The sequence below is a fragment of the Colius striatus genome, chromosome 8, assembly GCF_028858725.1.
Source record: "Colius striatus isolate bColStr4 chromosome 8, bColStr4.1.hap1, whole genome shotgun sequence".
Taxonomy (NCBI): domain Eukaryota; kingdom Metazoa; phylum Chordata; class Aves; order Coliiformes; family Coliidae; genus Colius; species Colius striatus.
Genome location: NC_084766.1, coordinates 31,224,994 through 31,242,998, shown reverse-complemented (window position 1 = coordinate 31,242,998; position 18,005 = coordinate 31,224,994). Strand labels below are relative to the sequence as shown.

Below are 18,005 nucleotides of genomic sequence, written 5' to 3'. Positions count from 1 at the left end.
AATCACTTTCAAAATTAAGAGGAGAAACCTCCCACATGACTGCAACATCAGATCCATCATAGTCAGTCTTCCCACATTTTTCTATTTAGGGAACCCTCTATTCATACCAGTTCTAGAATTCATACACTCACCTTTTCATTGCACAGGCTTGTTCATCTCCCTCCTGCTCTTTCTAACGATTGTTCTCTAATTCCAGTAAGAGTTTATTGAGAACAGTTATTTTCATGTTCCTCTCTATCAGCAAAAATGTTGCTTTTGTAACCAAGTTCCACTATCAAATGCTATAAATCATATTCATTTGTGACCAAAATAAATTCTGCTTGTACTACACCGCAGTCAGAGGGTTACCACCAGACCTATTTCAGTCAGGATAATTATTTTGAACTTTCAGAGCAGCTGTCTGATTCATTCCTCTGTTGCCTGTATCTAGCAGTCATCCACTGCCTCATTTTCATTGTTATATTGAAATATGTTGGTGTCCAGCATTACTTGTTCATTGTGACAAAACAAAAAGTCATTTACTATGAAGTCTTTACTATCAACTAGCAAAATTTGCATTTTTGCTAAATGTAATGAGAATGAAAAGAGCTTCAAAATACTCCAGCACTTACTATTTATATGCCTCTTTCTCCATGTAAAGAAAGAGCACATGAGAATGAATTTCAGACATTCAAAGTTTTTTAAAAAGCCATTCAGCAATAACAAGGCATTGTTTCTTTTACTGTACTTTAGAAAGTAAGTACTAGGCTCAAAAGCCCACAAAAAGAAATAGGGATTGGTGTCATGATCAGCAAGCTTAGTAACAAAATTTTACTTTAAATGGAAATATTTTCTCTTATGAAATTTTCAGCTCCTCTTTTGGTCATTTTTAATCCTAAGGGAGGGGTATATAAAAAAATAATCAGACCTGTATTAAAATTTTCTTCAGCTAAATGGTACTAATAGTCTAGGCTTACTCTATACTGACTAAAACTTTATGAAGATGACTGATCTCTAAAGCAGACAGACACAGAGGTCAGATGAATAAGCCTTGATTCCTTCTACTGCCTATAGAAAGACCTAGAAGATTAATTAAGGCTGGACACATAAAAAGGTGAGATGCATCTTACTGTAACTGCACAGAAATAAATCTGGAGGTATGTCAATGTTATGGTAAGCAAGGGACAACTTGTTGCTGAGAACTAAAGACTGATGAACATACAGAATTATCTGGGGGTTTTTTTAAGCATACAGTCTGAATACGATGCTCCTAAAGTTTTTGAACCATGTACTACACAGACAGAGCTTATATTTTTCATAGGTACTTCAGCAAACTCTTAACTGAAAACACTGCAACAACTGATGGGGTTTCTGTGTATGACTGCAGAACCTTTTCAAATTCTGCCTAGGACCATGGTCTCTAAACAGAGTTTGGAAACCCATGCATTAGAGAATTATGAAAAAATATTAGCTAGATAAGCAGCAACACAGAAAGTGAGATCATCAAGTGGCAGTTATTTAAACATTCATTTCAGAAAAAAGTCTAGATGGCTCCAAGAGTGGATCATTTCAAAGCTCATGGCACAGTCACAATTAGTCAAAAACATAAGTGTTATTACTTGACTGCTCAGTAAATGAACTTTTATTTTGTCAGAATGGACAGTCTTTGTACTATCTTAATTCTTATAACACTCTTGAAGTGTTACAAAAGTGGGAGAAAAGTACAAACATAACTAAAGGAAAAAAAACCTCATTAAAATATTATGGTAGAAATTAAAATTTATCACTCCATGAAATTCTCTTCATAATGATCTAGATGCATCACCAGCTTTACAATGTTCAATATTACAACTCTAATATGCAACATAATTTTGCAATATACTAACATCAATACTCACTAACCTGACTATTTTTTCAGTTATATAGTCTAGACACTGAAGAGCTCTCTGATCTGCTTGTTCTGACAACTGAAACGGCACATCTAAGAAACAACAACATTAAATTACTGTTTAAATTCATGTGTTATTGCCAAAGAGGGATGTTTCTTGTCATATAGTTAATGAAAGTAGTCAAATTTAAGGTTATTTTAAATCTTGCTCTTATAATGTTGTTTACTGTATAATCCCTATAAACACGGTACTTTGCTTCCTTTTAGAAATATATTCTAAATGGATAAATGCCCATAACAGGGATATGGCAAAAGTATACTATTTTTTTAACATTTTATGCTTTTATACATATATAGGTTCAAGTTTTCATCTAAGTTCAGAATATTCACAAGTTATTTACACAGTAACTTCTATATAGATGTCATCAACTAAAGTAGCAACCTCTGGCTGATCAAGCTTTCCTTGCAAGGAGACTGAACATGCATTTTGTATATTAGCTATAAATACAACACATTACAGGAGTACCTACTTATCTGTATCTCAACACTTTCAAAATTCTCTTCCTTCCTTTTTCTTATTATTTAGTTGAACTTTGCTTAAGAAACCTTAAATCTACAGTCCAAATGTCAGACCTTAACCATGTTGCTTGATTCCACATGATTTGTACAAAATACACAATGTAAATTGAAGTTGAGATGTTTCAACTTTGCTGATATTCTTTGCTGTTTCTCCAACAATTTTAACGTGTTAGTTCTGAGAACTAAAATCTCTTATAGCAAATAAATCCAGAACACTGTCAGCAGAATTGCACTTCATACTGGATGGAAATGATGTATGTTATATGCCTCACTGTGCAGTCTCCTCTAGTTTGAAGTCATGAATGACAACAGGTACTTGTACTGTAAACAATATAAGGTGTTAAATGACCATACTTGCACCATGGACAGAAGAAACACTTCTTCACTACAACTTTGAAACAAAGGTGTAGCATGAGCACCTTGTCATTTAAAATACCACCACATATATCTAAAATATAATGTCAATTTAAGTAATAAAACTCTCAATGCTTCTTGACCCTGCTAAAGTTGTGTGTTGATTCACAAAAAACCATCGATGGAATATTAAGATTTCAAACATTTGCGTATAAGATTACACATCTGTAATAATGCCTCATCCAGTCTGCATGACCTTTAAAACAGGTAGGAGGAAATACCTCAGCCCTTTAGTACAGAGGAAAGTACAGAGTTACAAAGTTGAGACAAAATAAACTCAGATTCTTTTTCCCCACCTTCCTACCAATTTAGTTTGTAGCGCTGGCAGTTAAACACAGAAAATAAACTGTTTGGTTAGCAAAGCAAATGGAAATAACAGAGAAAGGAAAAATGGAGCCCAAAAGGCTGTTTTTTCTCAACTCCAGTGCAGTCCCCCACTCTTTTCAGAGGAGATTTTTTTCTTTGCCTGAGAGAGGGAACATTGGCTATTGCATTGCAGGGCTCACTGACTCCTTCCTGAAAGTGACCTGGAAAACTCAATTTCCACCTCAAACAGCTGCCAGACTTTAAAAGAAATATTCTATTTCCTTAGCACTACTTTTTCTATAAATCAAGAACTAGATACAGCTGTGCTTTCACCAATTCATTACTTTTTTGGCCATGGAGAGAAAGTACTGCTAACTGAATCGCACAAGCAGAATAAACTTCCTCTTTTACTGTTTTGTTCTTGGTTTTTGGCTTGAGGTTTTTTTTCACATGATTATCCCAATACAGAACAACTAATAGACACCACTACTTTTTGATAGATATATCAGCAGAAGGTTTTTGACACAGCTCCTGTAAAAAGGAGCAGCAAACCGTAGTGAATGATGATAGTCTATTCTGTGTATTTAAAAAACACTTATTGTTCATATCATCTATACTCAGCCTTCATTGACCATATATTATGGTAGGTAATCTTTGGTAATCAATATGAAATGATATATTTGCATGACATAGTTGTACACTGTCTTCCTGAGATTAATTTCATTTTTCTCTGTCCACCATTTACTCTACTGTTCATTCTAGTAATGACCTCTCTTCACCTTCTCTTTCATTAGTCACTCCTAATGCCATGAAAAAAAGACTTCCAAATCTGTCTTTTCATGAGCCTATACAGAAGTGGTATATACAGATTTTGGCAATTTGAAGATTTTTCCATCCGTATTTTTCTTTGTTCTACATTTTTGCAAAATCATTCTGATGGCTGTGACATTTCCTTAAGGGGGTAACACAGTAAAGCATATTTATTTTTCCGTAACATAAAAAGACAAATCAAAGACATATATATTACTTATATACCAGTGTATCTTCATAGTCCTTGACAGATACATTTTTCAACTATCCCTTAATGTCTTGTTTGCTATTGAATCTATTTTACTAACATATACTGCTGCTTTTTGACCTCATACTGATTGCCCTTCCATTTCATGTCACCATTACCCCTTATATCAAGTCACTAGCAAATGACACTTTGCAGTCAATGGGTTCTATTTCTGGAACACATTTTAAAACAATATTTACAATTCAACCTAAGAAAAAGTGACAAAGTAATATCAAAGGTACTTTACAATATCTGAATTGAGCTGAATTAGTCAGAAACTTGACAATGTCTATATTTAGACTAATATAAGATTTCTTAAAGTTTATATAATCCAAGGTTTTGTCATCTTGAGGTAGAAATGACCCTCAATTTATTTAAAAGATCCCACAGAGCTCCTCATTCAAATTCCCTGCAAGGGCTTCACAATGCTAATTCTAAAGCTGAAAACTTTTACAAATATGTGTGCTGAGATTAGGCAGTTCAGGACTGACAACCTGAATAACATACCTTATTATAACTAGATAGCTGCATTAGATGTTCAGCCAGCAAGAACAAAGGAAGCTAAACTGTCCTCTAGTGCTTCATATTTGCAGAGGATAAAGATACCCCAGCTGACACGCAACAATGCACTAGTTTGTCCAAGAACTCCCAGTCAAAGGAACCAGCACGAACTCTACCACAAACCACTTACTTATGGAAGTCAGGGTTGGGTTTTTTCCAATTTCAGTTCATTCAAGATTTCACTACAGATGTTTCCTTGAAGTCCTACTGATCAAGAATTCTCTCTTTTCCTTAGGAAGCCAGCATGGAAAGCAAAACAACTGTAAAATCACCACATTCTTCCTTCATTCTCAGAAGGTCAAGGAAAGGGACACTGATAGATCCTTTCCTATTCCCTTTGCTTCTTGCAACTCTAGTCTTGGGGAGCTCTAAGGCCTCCCAGGTGCTTGTGGAATGACAGTTCCTGTCTTTGTGGAAACGTTAGGGAAACAGCACACTGTGTATACAGCACAAGGGCTCAAAAAGTATTCACTCCTATGAACCCCAGGACAATATACAGACAAATTAAATATTGCACACATGTAGATATCTGCATCCTTTTTCCTTCTTCTTTATAAAACTGCTTTACACATGGGCTAGAGTACCCTACAAAGCAAAGTATTTCTTCTGAATGAGTTCTCCAAGACATCAAGTGTCTCTCACTCTTCTCTTGTCAAACATTTCAAAATTTACAGTTCTATAAATATACAGTTTAACATTTTATACTAATGGGTATTTTACTTTAATACTATATAGTAAGTTTGCAAGATAAATAATAACATACAAAATAATTATGGGACCTGTGGAATTCAGAATTTTTTTTGCATGCATTATAATATATGTGCATCTATTATTTTATTCTCCTTTGCAGTTAGAAAGCCAGTTTGTCCAGTATACACTGTATATCTTAAAAAAGAGTCACTAAAATGACTTTGTCTACTTTGGCAAAAGTTACTAAATAGTGTCTGTAAGGGGATCCCAGTCAACAAATTAACTGATATATCAGCAAAAGGTATCAGAAAAATGGAATAATCCTAATTTCAAAAATAAAGTGCCTGTGTTTAAACAAAGAAAATACTCAGGAGGAAGGGAAGGAGGGAAAGGGAAAGGGAAAGGGAAAGGGAAAGGGAAAGGGAAAGGGAAAGGGAAAGGGAAAGGGAAATTAAAAAAGGGAGAGAGAAAGAAAAAGATAAAGAGAGATAAGACTGACATACATATGTGGAAAGACTCTCCAATTCACAATAAAGTCTGAAATGATTGGCAGTAAAATTGTTTCTTTAGCCTTCCCAAAAAAGCTGCAAGCCATCCTAGCATTTGGCAAATGAGTATGCAGAGCCTAGGGTGAGATCATAATACTTTATTAGGAGCTTAGGATTCTTGGTGTGGTTATTGTTTTAATTCTCTGGAAGGCGACAGTTGGTTTGTGTGGTTATTTTAGCTCTGGGCAAAGACTCCGTTTGTCTGTTGCTCTTTATCTGTTTTGAGTTGGTAGGTTTCTCGAGGCTAATCTTTTCTCAAACCATCCTAAGAATTGTCTGATCTAAACTATAATCTGTTCCACTAGACTCTTTAAACACTAAGAAGATTTCTTTTTAAATAGAATTTATTTCTATGAGCCCCAATATTCAAAAGCATTTGAGTCATTACTGTTACTGTATTTACAAATAATAAAAATTGTTTCAGCCTGTATCAAAGTCAATCAGTGTTTAGTGAAGCATGACAGTTTTACAATTACAATATGTATTTAGTTTAAATTAATGCTGTCCCAAAAGGAAACATGAATTGTAAGAATCCATAATGAAGTATCTAACTGCAGGTATACATCTCATGACTCAACTCAAGCAAACACCAAAGTGCTAAAATTCTGTGTTTATGCCCTTTAAGTTTCAGCATAATTTTTAAATATCTGGAAAATCTCTGCTAACAGTTTTATTAAAAGTGCTACTTCCTACTTATCTTCTAAAATACTCTCCTTGGAATGTTCTTGAGTTCAGTTTTTCTCTAAGTATACCAAGTCTGCCACCTAGTGCTTTATGGCTACCTCCAGTACTCATTTGATTACTTTTTTTTTACAATTCTTTTAACAAAAGATGTCATGCTCTGAGTCCCTGAATGCTTATACACACACATTTGCATACACACACCCAGATCTATCTTCACATTCTATCTTCCTGCTGACAGGCTGCATTTCATATTTCAACAGTTATTAGACCATACTTGCATTTCTTGACTGGCATGTAACCACCTTGTAACTGTGTTCTTCTGCTGTGAGATCTGAAAAGCTCAGGGTGATTGTAAAAGGAAAAGTAATTTATGAAAAACAAAAGCAAAGAAAACAATGCATCATGTAAGTATAGTGTGGGAAATGGAGGGGAAGCAACAATGTGGTTTTGGCCTAGTGCAGCTCTACACACACTCATATTTAGTGGGGAGCATCGTAGTGTGGTACCTGCAGCACTTCCAAAGGACACCTTGGAAGGATCTCTGAGCTAAATATCCCTGAGACCACCTGTCTAGGATCCAAGGGCAACAGTCCTTCAGTAGTGGCCCTTTTCATGGAAGAGAAAAGCTGGGGAATGATGAGAAAAAGGAAGCAAAACCAGATTCTCAAAAAAAATGCAAGCAGCAGGGCTGAAGTAGCCCAAGAAGTGATTTATAGCAGATCCCAGTGTGCCGCTCCCAAACTGAGAGCAACCACAGACAACTTGCATTCCAAATCTAGCATCCATCTGCCCCTAGAACAATCCCTTTTCAGAAAGGTTCCTTATGTCTGCATATGTCCATTCTCCTGTGGTGATGACCTATGTTTCTGCCCTGTCATTTTGCCAGATTATTGCAAGACAGCTAGATAGACCCCAAGAGAAAGTTTTGCATTGTATTGTACAGAGAGATTTCTTTTTACAGTTGTAATTCTCATTTTAATGAAATCGTAACACTTGTAATACAACAGCTGTTACAGAAAATGGGCTTATATCGGAACTTTAAGCATGAAGAAGCCCAGAAAAAAGAGATATGTTTAAAGAGTAAAGATACATCAAGTGGGAGACCATATCAATAGGTCATTTTAAGTTTAAATTGGGTTTTGATATCATAAATAAGGTTGTATTATCTGACACGTTTGCTCTAAGACAGTATTGAGCTTGTTTTTAAAAAGCCATTAGAGTTACTGTATTGCCACAGATTGTTTACTTTCAATAATCTGTCCTTTATCAAACCATCTTTCTAGTTACTGCTATTCAAGACAAAAAAAATCAGAAAGGAAAAACATAAAGTAAGACTTGTAAAGGAATAATAGATCCTTTAGTCCAAAGTCTGGATACTGAAAAGAAATTAAGAATCTCTTCTTAATTTTTATCAAGTGAGATGAATTTTAAATAAATGAGATACAAGAACCAAGTGTTTTTGTTTCAAGCATCAGATATACTTTTAAATTAAAATTAACAAGAAAAAAAAGTAAGGAGTTCAGGTAAGGTCCAGCATCTTTGCTTTAATCTGCCCTTTGGAAGACCTGGTACATCTGCAGTAATGGGGATAATGCAGCTCCAGGACTGGACTAGGATCCTGAAGAGGTATTACAGCCAGAAACAAACTTTCCTCCTTCTTCTCCAGCTCCCTGCACAGACACCAGATGTCACCTAGAGAGTTTTCACTGAATGGACACATTTCATGTTTCCTCACCAATTTTGGACATGAAAGTACAAGTCTTCATTTCTGCGAGCTGCTGACATACGGAGAGAATAATTCCTTATTGCCATCCTTTCTGGTTTTACACCAAGGAAACATGCAATAGTGTTAGGAGCTATAATGATTTTATGGCTCAGAGTTTAGAATGGCATGGTAAAGCCATAAACCAATTATTCTGGTCACTTCCAAAAAAACTGTTGCAAAATATTTAGTAGCTCTCATACAATCACATATTTTTCCCCTGTACTTTAAACAGGAGGAAAAAAAGGTAATAAAACTTTTCCAATGACTGTTTAGAAACTCAAATCTATGAATATTATTTTCCTACTAATCATTACTTGGATTTTTTTTTGTGATAAACATCTGAGAAATCAGCAATGTTTTTTGTCTGCCTTTCCATTTACTCCTCCATGTCAACAAGATTGACCAGAAAAGGTCAGCAGTGCCAGTGCTTTGAAGCATACCCTTAAGGCTTCTGCAAATGGACCTATCATCTTTTTTTTTCCATGCTTCACTCCAGAAGAACATTTGAAACGGTGGCTGACAAGTCAGTGTGAAGCAAATTTCATAAAACACTGAGGTGACAGAAAGATTAGACAGAGCTGCAGAAGGAAGGCAAATCAACCTAGGAAAATGGTTAAGATAAAATTTGTACATTCTTGCAGCCTCTTTTCTGTACAGATATTTGTGCTTCCTCTTTTTTAAGGGCTCTAAATCCAGCAAATATCTCCATGACATGCATAAATTCCTGTGAAGATGTGGAATAAATGATCAACAAATAGGTTTTAATTCCACCAAAAAAAAAAAGCTATGAATCACTCAGCTCCTCCTGGTTTTAATACTCTTTATAAATGGCCCATCCCTCCTGACCTCTATTCAGTCCTAGATTCCCTAAATCCTTCTCAAAGGCCATGCTCTAATCTTTTACAAATTTAGAAGTAGGTCTACTGTGCTGTGCAGCACAATACACAGCGTTACTCTGGATACATAACACACTTCTATATGCAAAGCATAAGTTTCCCCTTGTTTTTTGAGTTCACAGATAGCCATGGGTCTGTGTTCAGTCCAAAGATGAGCACCAGGTTAATCAAAGTTGCTGTCTTACTGCAATTGAAGCCCATTGTGTCTACATTCTCATCGTTCATTGCAGAGAAAATCTTAAATGCAAAGTTTCATACTCTAAACTATAACGCACTACTCCTGCCTATGGTCAAAAGGCAACCAATCTGCATAACCAAATGGAGAAGCTGCTCATTCTCCTCTCTTCCTTGTAGATGGCAGCATCCAAAATCAACATTAAAAAAAAAAAGCTTCTAAACATTCTTTTAAAGAGTAAAGGGATAAGAAACTAAGATGTGTAAATCCACATATATTTGTTTCAACTACACTTCGTTAGCTGGCTACTAGACTGCTCTTAGCTGGGAATTCTCTTGGTGGAACTCAAGTGCTCAACTCATCTGAGAATTCTAACTCTGTAGTCAAACGATATGATTTACACTCCCTGTTCTGATTTGTTGTAAGCTTTTTTGCTTCTGCTTGTAGTAGTATTAGAATCCATCAGTTGTACTACTTGTTTGAAAGGCAGCATTGAAACTGTGACACCCAAAGTAAGGTACAGGGAGCAGACATTTTGAAAAGTTTTTGGCTTTAGAATTATGGATATCTAAAATATGTAATGAAGAAGAAAATCACATCCTTTCAAAACAAGGGATTGTTAGCAAGTCTATAATTCATCTTCTGTATAGTAACAAGTTATGAATTGTAAATTTAAACTCCCATTTTCTCTAGAACATGGGTTTAACTATTTCTACGTTTATGATTTATGTGCTTTGTGCCTGTATATAACCCAGGTTAGAATCACAGAAGTGGCATTTGTCTCAATGATTCCTTCCAATCAGTCTAAAACCATCTGGTTTTGCTGCTTGTTTCTTTGCACTGATACCAACAGCAATGTATTTCTAATGCTGAAATGTGAAGAAGTAATGCAGCCATTTGGATGCATGCTTTGCTATCTATGTGTCACTGTTATACATCACGTTGAGTGGGATGCCAAAGAACAATAACAACAACAAATACAAAAGCATCATGGCAGAATTTTGTATTTATGGTTTGTGTACATGCATAAGTCAGCTGTACAACCACCTCTGGCCTCCACTCAGAACTCGTTTATATGGATTGAATCAGTATCTGATCATTCATTTCTAAAAGAAAGGCCTAGGGTCATCGAGTCTCCCTACCAGAAATACAGAGATACAATCCAGAAGCAGACTGGTACTCAGCCTAGAATATTTACACAGACAAACAAAACTATGACTATTAAATTAATGAAACTTTCTTTTTGTGTTCATGTTCTTCCTTTTATTATAGATATCTTTGATAACATTTCTTCTGATATTGCTAGACAATGGCACATCAAACACTTTTGGCTCAAGAAATTCTTCCTCTGATAAAGTTCCTGTGTTGCAAACTGTTGAATGTGAAGAAGGAAATACCACTGTGTGTTCTTCCATTTGCTACATTTTTCCTTTGCCATTTATATTCAGCCACTACTGACAACAAGGTTCTAGAATAGATAGATCACCAGCTGCTCATGTATTCTTATACATTGAGTACTTACTCTATTTTTTATGTCTGTTCTCATTCTCTTACTCTCACAGAAGTTTTTTCCCTCTGTTGTGCTTTTTCAATCATACCGTAAAATCATGAAGAATGAAATTAAAGTTATTTTCACAGAACCAATGGGCAAGTTTATGATGATCTACATAACACACTATTGCATTGCCTACTCTAATTTTACTATGTTTTGATAACTTAAAGTATAAAAACTACTCATGTCCAGTGCCATCATGTTTTGAAATGCCATTTTAGAACGAAATCTAACTAACTACTCCTGTTATCTCTAACATTTAATGCCTTTGCTGCTCTCTACATCTATGCTTTTGGCATAGTATCTTATATTTTGATTAAATCCTTGAAGTGTTCCAGCATGTTCCTTCCTATATAAATCTTCGATCATGCTAGACCTATCTATAATTTTCTTGTGTTATCATTGGTGCTCAGATGACTTCTTTAATCATGACACAATCCATATAAAGCATTAATATTCTGCTTAAGCTCCTGTATCACTACTAAACAAAACAAAAAAGGAATAAACTACAACAATCTGTGATTCCACTGGCTACGATCATTAAGTTTAGAGTTCACTTACTGTGTTTAACTGATGTTAATACCAGTACCTATATAAACAGCAGTCTGTTCCCCCCTTCCATGGATTTGAGGATGGCCACTACAGCCAAGGGGAAAAGGACTAAGCAAGAACTGGGTAAGCTAGGGAGACAGCAAGAGATGGAAACAGCTGAACTTTTATAGGGCAGTGGGTATCCACAATATCACAAGCTGCAGAAAGTTCCTCCGAGTCAACAAGCATCAGGGTCATCCAGCATCATACAGAAGTCAGACATACACTCAGAGTTGACTTCTAAGGCTTTGGCTTAGAAAAGCATTCCTATAAAAGTATCTACACAAGTGAAAAAAAAGGTAAATTTCAAATACTTAAAACTGGTCATTTTCAAGCCAGATAAACTCAAGCATGTGACTAAAAGCTCTCCTGAAGATCTCAATCATACAGTACATTTCTAGTTGTATTCTTGTTTTCACACCAGTTACTGATTTTGATTCTAAATGATAGAAACAAATGTGCCTAGCATTTTTATTTCTCATAACCAAATGCTACTCATAAGTATATACAATTTGGTTTTCCTCCCTCTTGAGAAATAACTAATCTTGTAAAAAAAAACAACTCAAAGATTCTTTACTCCAAGTAAAGCAGCAATATGTCTAAAGAGAAAGTTTCTTACATGAACAGAGTAGTGAAATAAGCACAGAAAAATATCATCTAAAGGTCTGTCATAGAATCATAGAATGGTAGGGGCTGGAAGGGACCTTTAGAGATCATCAGGTCCAGCTCCCTTGCAGAAGTACGTTCACCTAGATCAGGTCTTGTACAAAAGCAAAACATTTCTGTATATAAATTATAGTCTATGGTAAAGTCATATTTTAAAATACTTATATAAATAAGAAATTAGAGTATCTTTATGACATATCTTTTAATATATGACCTGGTACTAATAGATGGTTCTGATAAGCAATTGACATTGAAATTTTAGGCCAATTATCCACAAATTATTAAATTATTTCCTAATATTATGCATCAGCCACTACATGTTGAGAAATACAGAATTCCATTACTTTAAATTAACACAGTCTCAGTACTTCCAGATAAAATAACTCTGAAAATTACTTATATATGATGCTTTAAATGATTGATAGTATTAAAAGAAGATTTAGCATTCTAGAACCACGAGACTTTTTAAATATTTTAAGATCTGACAGAAAACAAATAATAGTAGTGAGTTAAAGGCAAAAGGGTATCTTGAATATAGCACAATTTGTCTCCAACACGATTTATAGACCCAACCTGCACGATCAGAGCCAAAAAAAAAGATTTTCTTTGAGACGTCTGAGGTCTACAAATCTCATTACTGTCATTTATTTTCCACCTCCTAATTCTAATAATGCTTACTTTTAAAAGGACAAAACAAACATTGATGCACATATCCAAAACAGCCTACATAGCACTTCTCTTCATAGTGTGAACTTCTCATGCACTCATTAACCACCTTTAAATGTACAAAATTTATAGATACTGAAATCCATTTTTCTGAGAACTAAAATTTCTTTTTGGAATTTAGAAAAATTTCTCATGCTACAAAGAAATTAAATTGAATATATTTGACCACAGTTTAGAACACAGTATTAAGGAGGATTTTAAACTTGATCTATTTTATGTAAACTGACAATATCAACAGTGTCTTCAAAATGCAATACTTAAAAATTATCTTTCAGTTTAAAGTTTCATTTTTTAACTTAACTTATGAGAAATAAAAAAAAAAGCCCACAACAAACTTACAAAAATCCCACTCCAAACCTCTTACTATCTTGGAAGAGGAATAAATCTTTTAGGTCTAGGGATATGTTGGCATCTATAACATAGTATGTGCCTATTTTGTTCTGTAGAACATACTTTTCAGATGCAAATCATTTAAGGTAGAAAAGAAACATTACTGAAGAAAAGAAACATTCATTTATTAGGTAAAAGATGCCTTAAAGAGATTCTAAAACAAAGTTTTTGCATACATTTTAAAATGAAATGCTAAAAAACAAGATCAATGATCAAAATAAATGCTACAAATACGTTCAGAGATATGTATGTAGATCTGAGGCAGAGATTACATCAAAAAACAACAGACAAATGAATCCAATTGTCTGACATTAAGCAAGTATGCACACAAGTCACAAAATGTAAAACAGTGTTCTACAACATGCCATACCTTTTATGATGATGAAAATTACTATTTAACATCAGTATTGACATAGCAAAAGCAGTGGAGCTCACTAAGGGATTTCTGCACCTGGGTAATAAGAATTCTCATCCCTTCGGGTCTTTAACTATGACTACCAAAAATGTAATGCTTTAAATGCCAGAGGCACCTTTTCTACAACAATAAGAACATGGAGACAACAAACAGTATTCCTTTATGACACTCAGGAAAGCAGCTGTGTATCATGTTCCTGGGAGGCAGACTGGCTAAACCATTCAGAATATCCTCAGAAATAGTATTGTTTAGCCTATTTGCATTTCCCATCACAAATTCTCTTTTAAGCAATGACACATTTACTCACTCCTTTCGCTCCCAAATGCTGAGTTACAGAGAATAATCCAATGGCTTGGTCATTCCCTCTAACCTAGGCATAAGGAATCAACCTTTTTTTTACTCAACTTTTACTCCTGGACAAATTAACAGAGAATCCCAGTGAGGCATTCTAGCTTTCAATCAAAACATCAATGCACCCCAACTTCAGAAAATCTATAGACAAATACGTAACTTTTCCAAGGAAATTAAATTATAACATAATATGTAAAGAGCATTTAAGTACTGAACATTAAAAACAGAAGTACTCACAGTAACATGTTCCCCTAAGTGGATTTCCAAGATACCTATTTTCTGAGTCACAGCTGCAGGGGGGAAAAAAAAAGACAAAACCAAACATTCCCATTAAAAGTGGTATTGTTTTAATAACAATGCAGCTATAATATTTAATCCAAATAGCACAAGTTTCATTATTAGTATAGAAATACATGAAAATATAAAGTGTTTTATAGAGTTCTTAATTAGGGCCTGCTATTTTCAAGATGTATCTCTCTCTCAGTTTTCCATATAGAAGAAAGACAGAGTGATGAGGCTCTTGAACAAGGCACTTCAGTCACGTGCCTAAAGTCAGTGCCCATTGTAGGACTTGCCAAAGGTGATATGCCTCCATTAATGAACAAAAGAGCACCAGACAGTCAGGCTGAGAACTTGATTCCTAATTACAGAATCCCAGAATGGTGAGGGTTGGAAAGGACCTCTAGAGATCATCCAGTCCAAGCCCCCGCTAAGCAAATTCCCCTCAATCAGGGGAAACAGGAACATATCCAGGTGGGTTTGGAAACCTCCAGAGAAGGAACCCCCACACTCTTCTTGAGTAGCCTGTGCCAGGGCTCCCTCATATGAACAGTAAACTTTTATCTCGTGTTCAAGTGGAACTTCCAGCTTGTGCTCATTATCCTTTGTCCTGTCACTGGACACTGGGGAGAAAAGACTGGTCCCATCCTCTCAACAACTGCCCTTTATGTACTTATAAGCACTCAAATATGCCTTCTCTAGTCTCCTCTAGAATTCTCTAGATGCATCCCTAATGCTCCAGTGATAGCTTATTCTCTTGGCTGGTTTTGATCTCTCATTCATTGCAGAAAATGTTCCTAAATACAAGTTCCTGTAATATACATCTATAATGTATAGTCCTGGAACACTATTAGACCAGGCTTTGCACCCTCAGTCACCTTCCAACACCTCTTCATGCCACCTCTTCAGTAATGGGACACACTGTCTCCATTTCTAACCACACAAAACTGACTCTGGTGGGCTGCAATGCAAAGTCTGATATTTCCAACACTTTCAAAGGAAACAAGAAATAGATCTGACAATAACAGAAAAACTCAAACTTCTAAGCATAGAACAATTATTACATTCTCATACACCACAGAGGACTTCGAGGTGATCCAAAGCCATGCTGTGTTCTCTAGAGAGGCCAGTCCTAAGTTACATAGCTGCAATTGGACCAGGGCAACTGGTCAGAATTTGTAGCTATATATGTAGCACTATAAACATCTCAGCTACTTAGCTTCTCTGAACTTCAGAGGCAATCTCTTCTCTTCATTGACCACTCAGGACACTAGGAGAAATTCAGACAGAATTCTGCATACTGATGCTGCTCACAAGATGAGTAGGTGATAAGAGCTGGAGAAATATCTTTCTTACTGATAAGATACACAGTTATTTTCAGGGATGTGAAATATCCTACAGAATTTCACAGTGATAACATTGATTTATATAACGTTTCTCTAAAAATGCCATGTACCTTAACAAAAAATTATTATCCTGCTTTTGGCTATTCCACCAAAGTCTTCAGCAAGACTATCATTTTCTATTAAATACACAGAATGACTCACAAAACAAAGAGAAAGCTTCTCATTGCCTATTAACTTCCATATAAATATTTTCCCAGAGGAAATCTGGATCATTTAATAGTTTAGACTACCTGTTCATTGCATTGTTCCAAAACACTTATATTTCACGAAGATGTTTTTGTGGGTTTTTTGTGAGTAATATTAAAAAACTCTTTAAATGAGATGTCATATCATTTTACAAGATGCAGATCACTGAATAATGTTGGTATTTCTGTTGGTCTCTTTAACAATTTCCAACCAGTCATTCTTACCTGCTCATTATGATTAAGCAGTAGTCAGAGAATCTCCTTGACCCTTTGTTACTATATCATAAAGAAAATAACAGTAGCACTAAAATGGAAAAGTGGAAGAAAAAGATGTTCTGCACTCTGCCCTTGCTCACTCCTGGTTTCATGTCAGTGTGAGAAATCTTTACAGGGTCAACTATACAGAAATTCAGCTTTTTTTTTTTAACATATAAAAACTTTCTTTTAAACTCCAAGAAAGAAACAAACCCAACTCTAACTGCAGAACACAATTTGTGGTCTTGTCCAAACAGACACTCTGGCCCTGTAGTCTTTTCCACAGAATTCAGAAGAGACACTGATGCTGAAGTGTCTCTTGCATGTATTTATAACATTGATCTGCTTGAGATGCTTCCTTCTAAAAATCACAAAACACTAACTAAATTCTTCAAAGAACAGCTCACTCTTTAAACACGCTAAGATTGTGAAAAGAGAGTAAGGTATCTGAAAGTGCCTTCAGGTTGGAAATTTTCAAAGAAATAGCTTAGGGAAAAGGATCATTCTTGAATGAAGAGAATTTCCTTTTCTATTATTGCGTGTAAGATTGTCACATTGACGAGACAGTAGATCATGTAAAAATTATAGTGACATAATAAATTGTTGTAAAAGGATTTTTTTCTTCTGAATTGTTTCAAAAGAAAAGCAGAATATTAAATACAGGCAGAACTCAGAACACACTGGGGCTTTATACCAGAATACAAAAAGGTATATAACTGCATATGCAGAGTCTTTTTTCAGATAAGACTAGAAGCTTTCTCCAAAGGCAAAAAACTTACCTTGCTACTCACTGACTACGGTGCTGATTTATATAGAACAATTATCTCCAAGGAAGAGTGGTGTCTGACCACCAGTAACAATAAGCTCTACAACTTTTCATCACGAGCAACTAAACAAATTCCACTGTAATCTCTTGCTGGCCGCAACACTCAACTGTGATGGTTTCACCCAGGGTTGGAAAGAAGCTTAGTTTGCTTCTGACATAAAACAGGACAACTTTTTTCTTTTAAATAAAAAAAACTTTATGAAAAAGAGAAGCTGTTTCCATACAGTTTCCCTTCTCCATTCAACTACCCTTCTAATCAGATGAAACCACCTGTGGATCAATAATTATGAGAACCCAGGGATTTCCAGCAACACATATACCTTTCTAGTATTTTCATTTCTATCACAGAAAAAACCCCACAAGAATACATAAAATAAAAATTATCTGTAAAATCCATCTAATGCACCACAGGTTTTACTAATTAAAAGAACACACAAAAGAATGCTTAATATGAAAATTACTAGGTATGGAATGTTTTGCAACATACAAGTATTCATAAGAATTCATTCAAATCCAAATAATTACTAATTCCCTGACAATTACAGAAGTGACCTTCAAGAACCTTGAAGAGAAAATGGCAATGCAATTTTACAGCCATCCATCTGAGTTGTTTCTGTATAACGCACAATGGAATGATAGAATATGCATAATTAAAAAAGAACAGTGAATTACATCACAGCAAAGTATTTTGATATATTATCATATATATTATACTTTCTATTTTAGGAGCCTCATGGGAGGACATCATACTCAAAGAGCTAGAGACATTTGGCAAGGCATGCCTGCTCTACTAGTCCTTGTTTGTCAGGCTCCAGGAGCCT

The 18,005-nt window shown here is 35.2% G+C and overlaps 1 protein-coding gene across 1 annotated transcript in view; it reads right to left on the bottom strand.

Annotated features, from left to right (window-relative positions):
* ATRNL1 (attractin like 1) overlaps positions 1–18,005 on the bottom strand; it is a 493,875-nt gene that overhangs the window by 296,265 nt on the left and 179,605 nt on the right. The window contains exon 21 of the mRNA XM_062001233.1: positions 14,471–14,523. Coding sequence (XP_061857217.1) covers positions 14,471–14,523 — 53 coding nt within the window. The remainder of the gene's footprint in view (positions 1–14,470; positions 14,524–18,005) is intronic.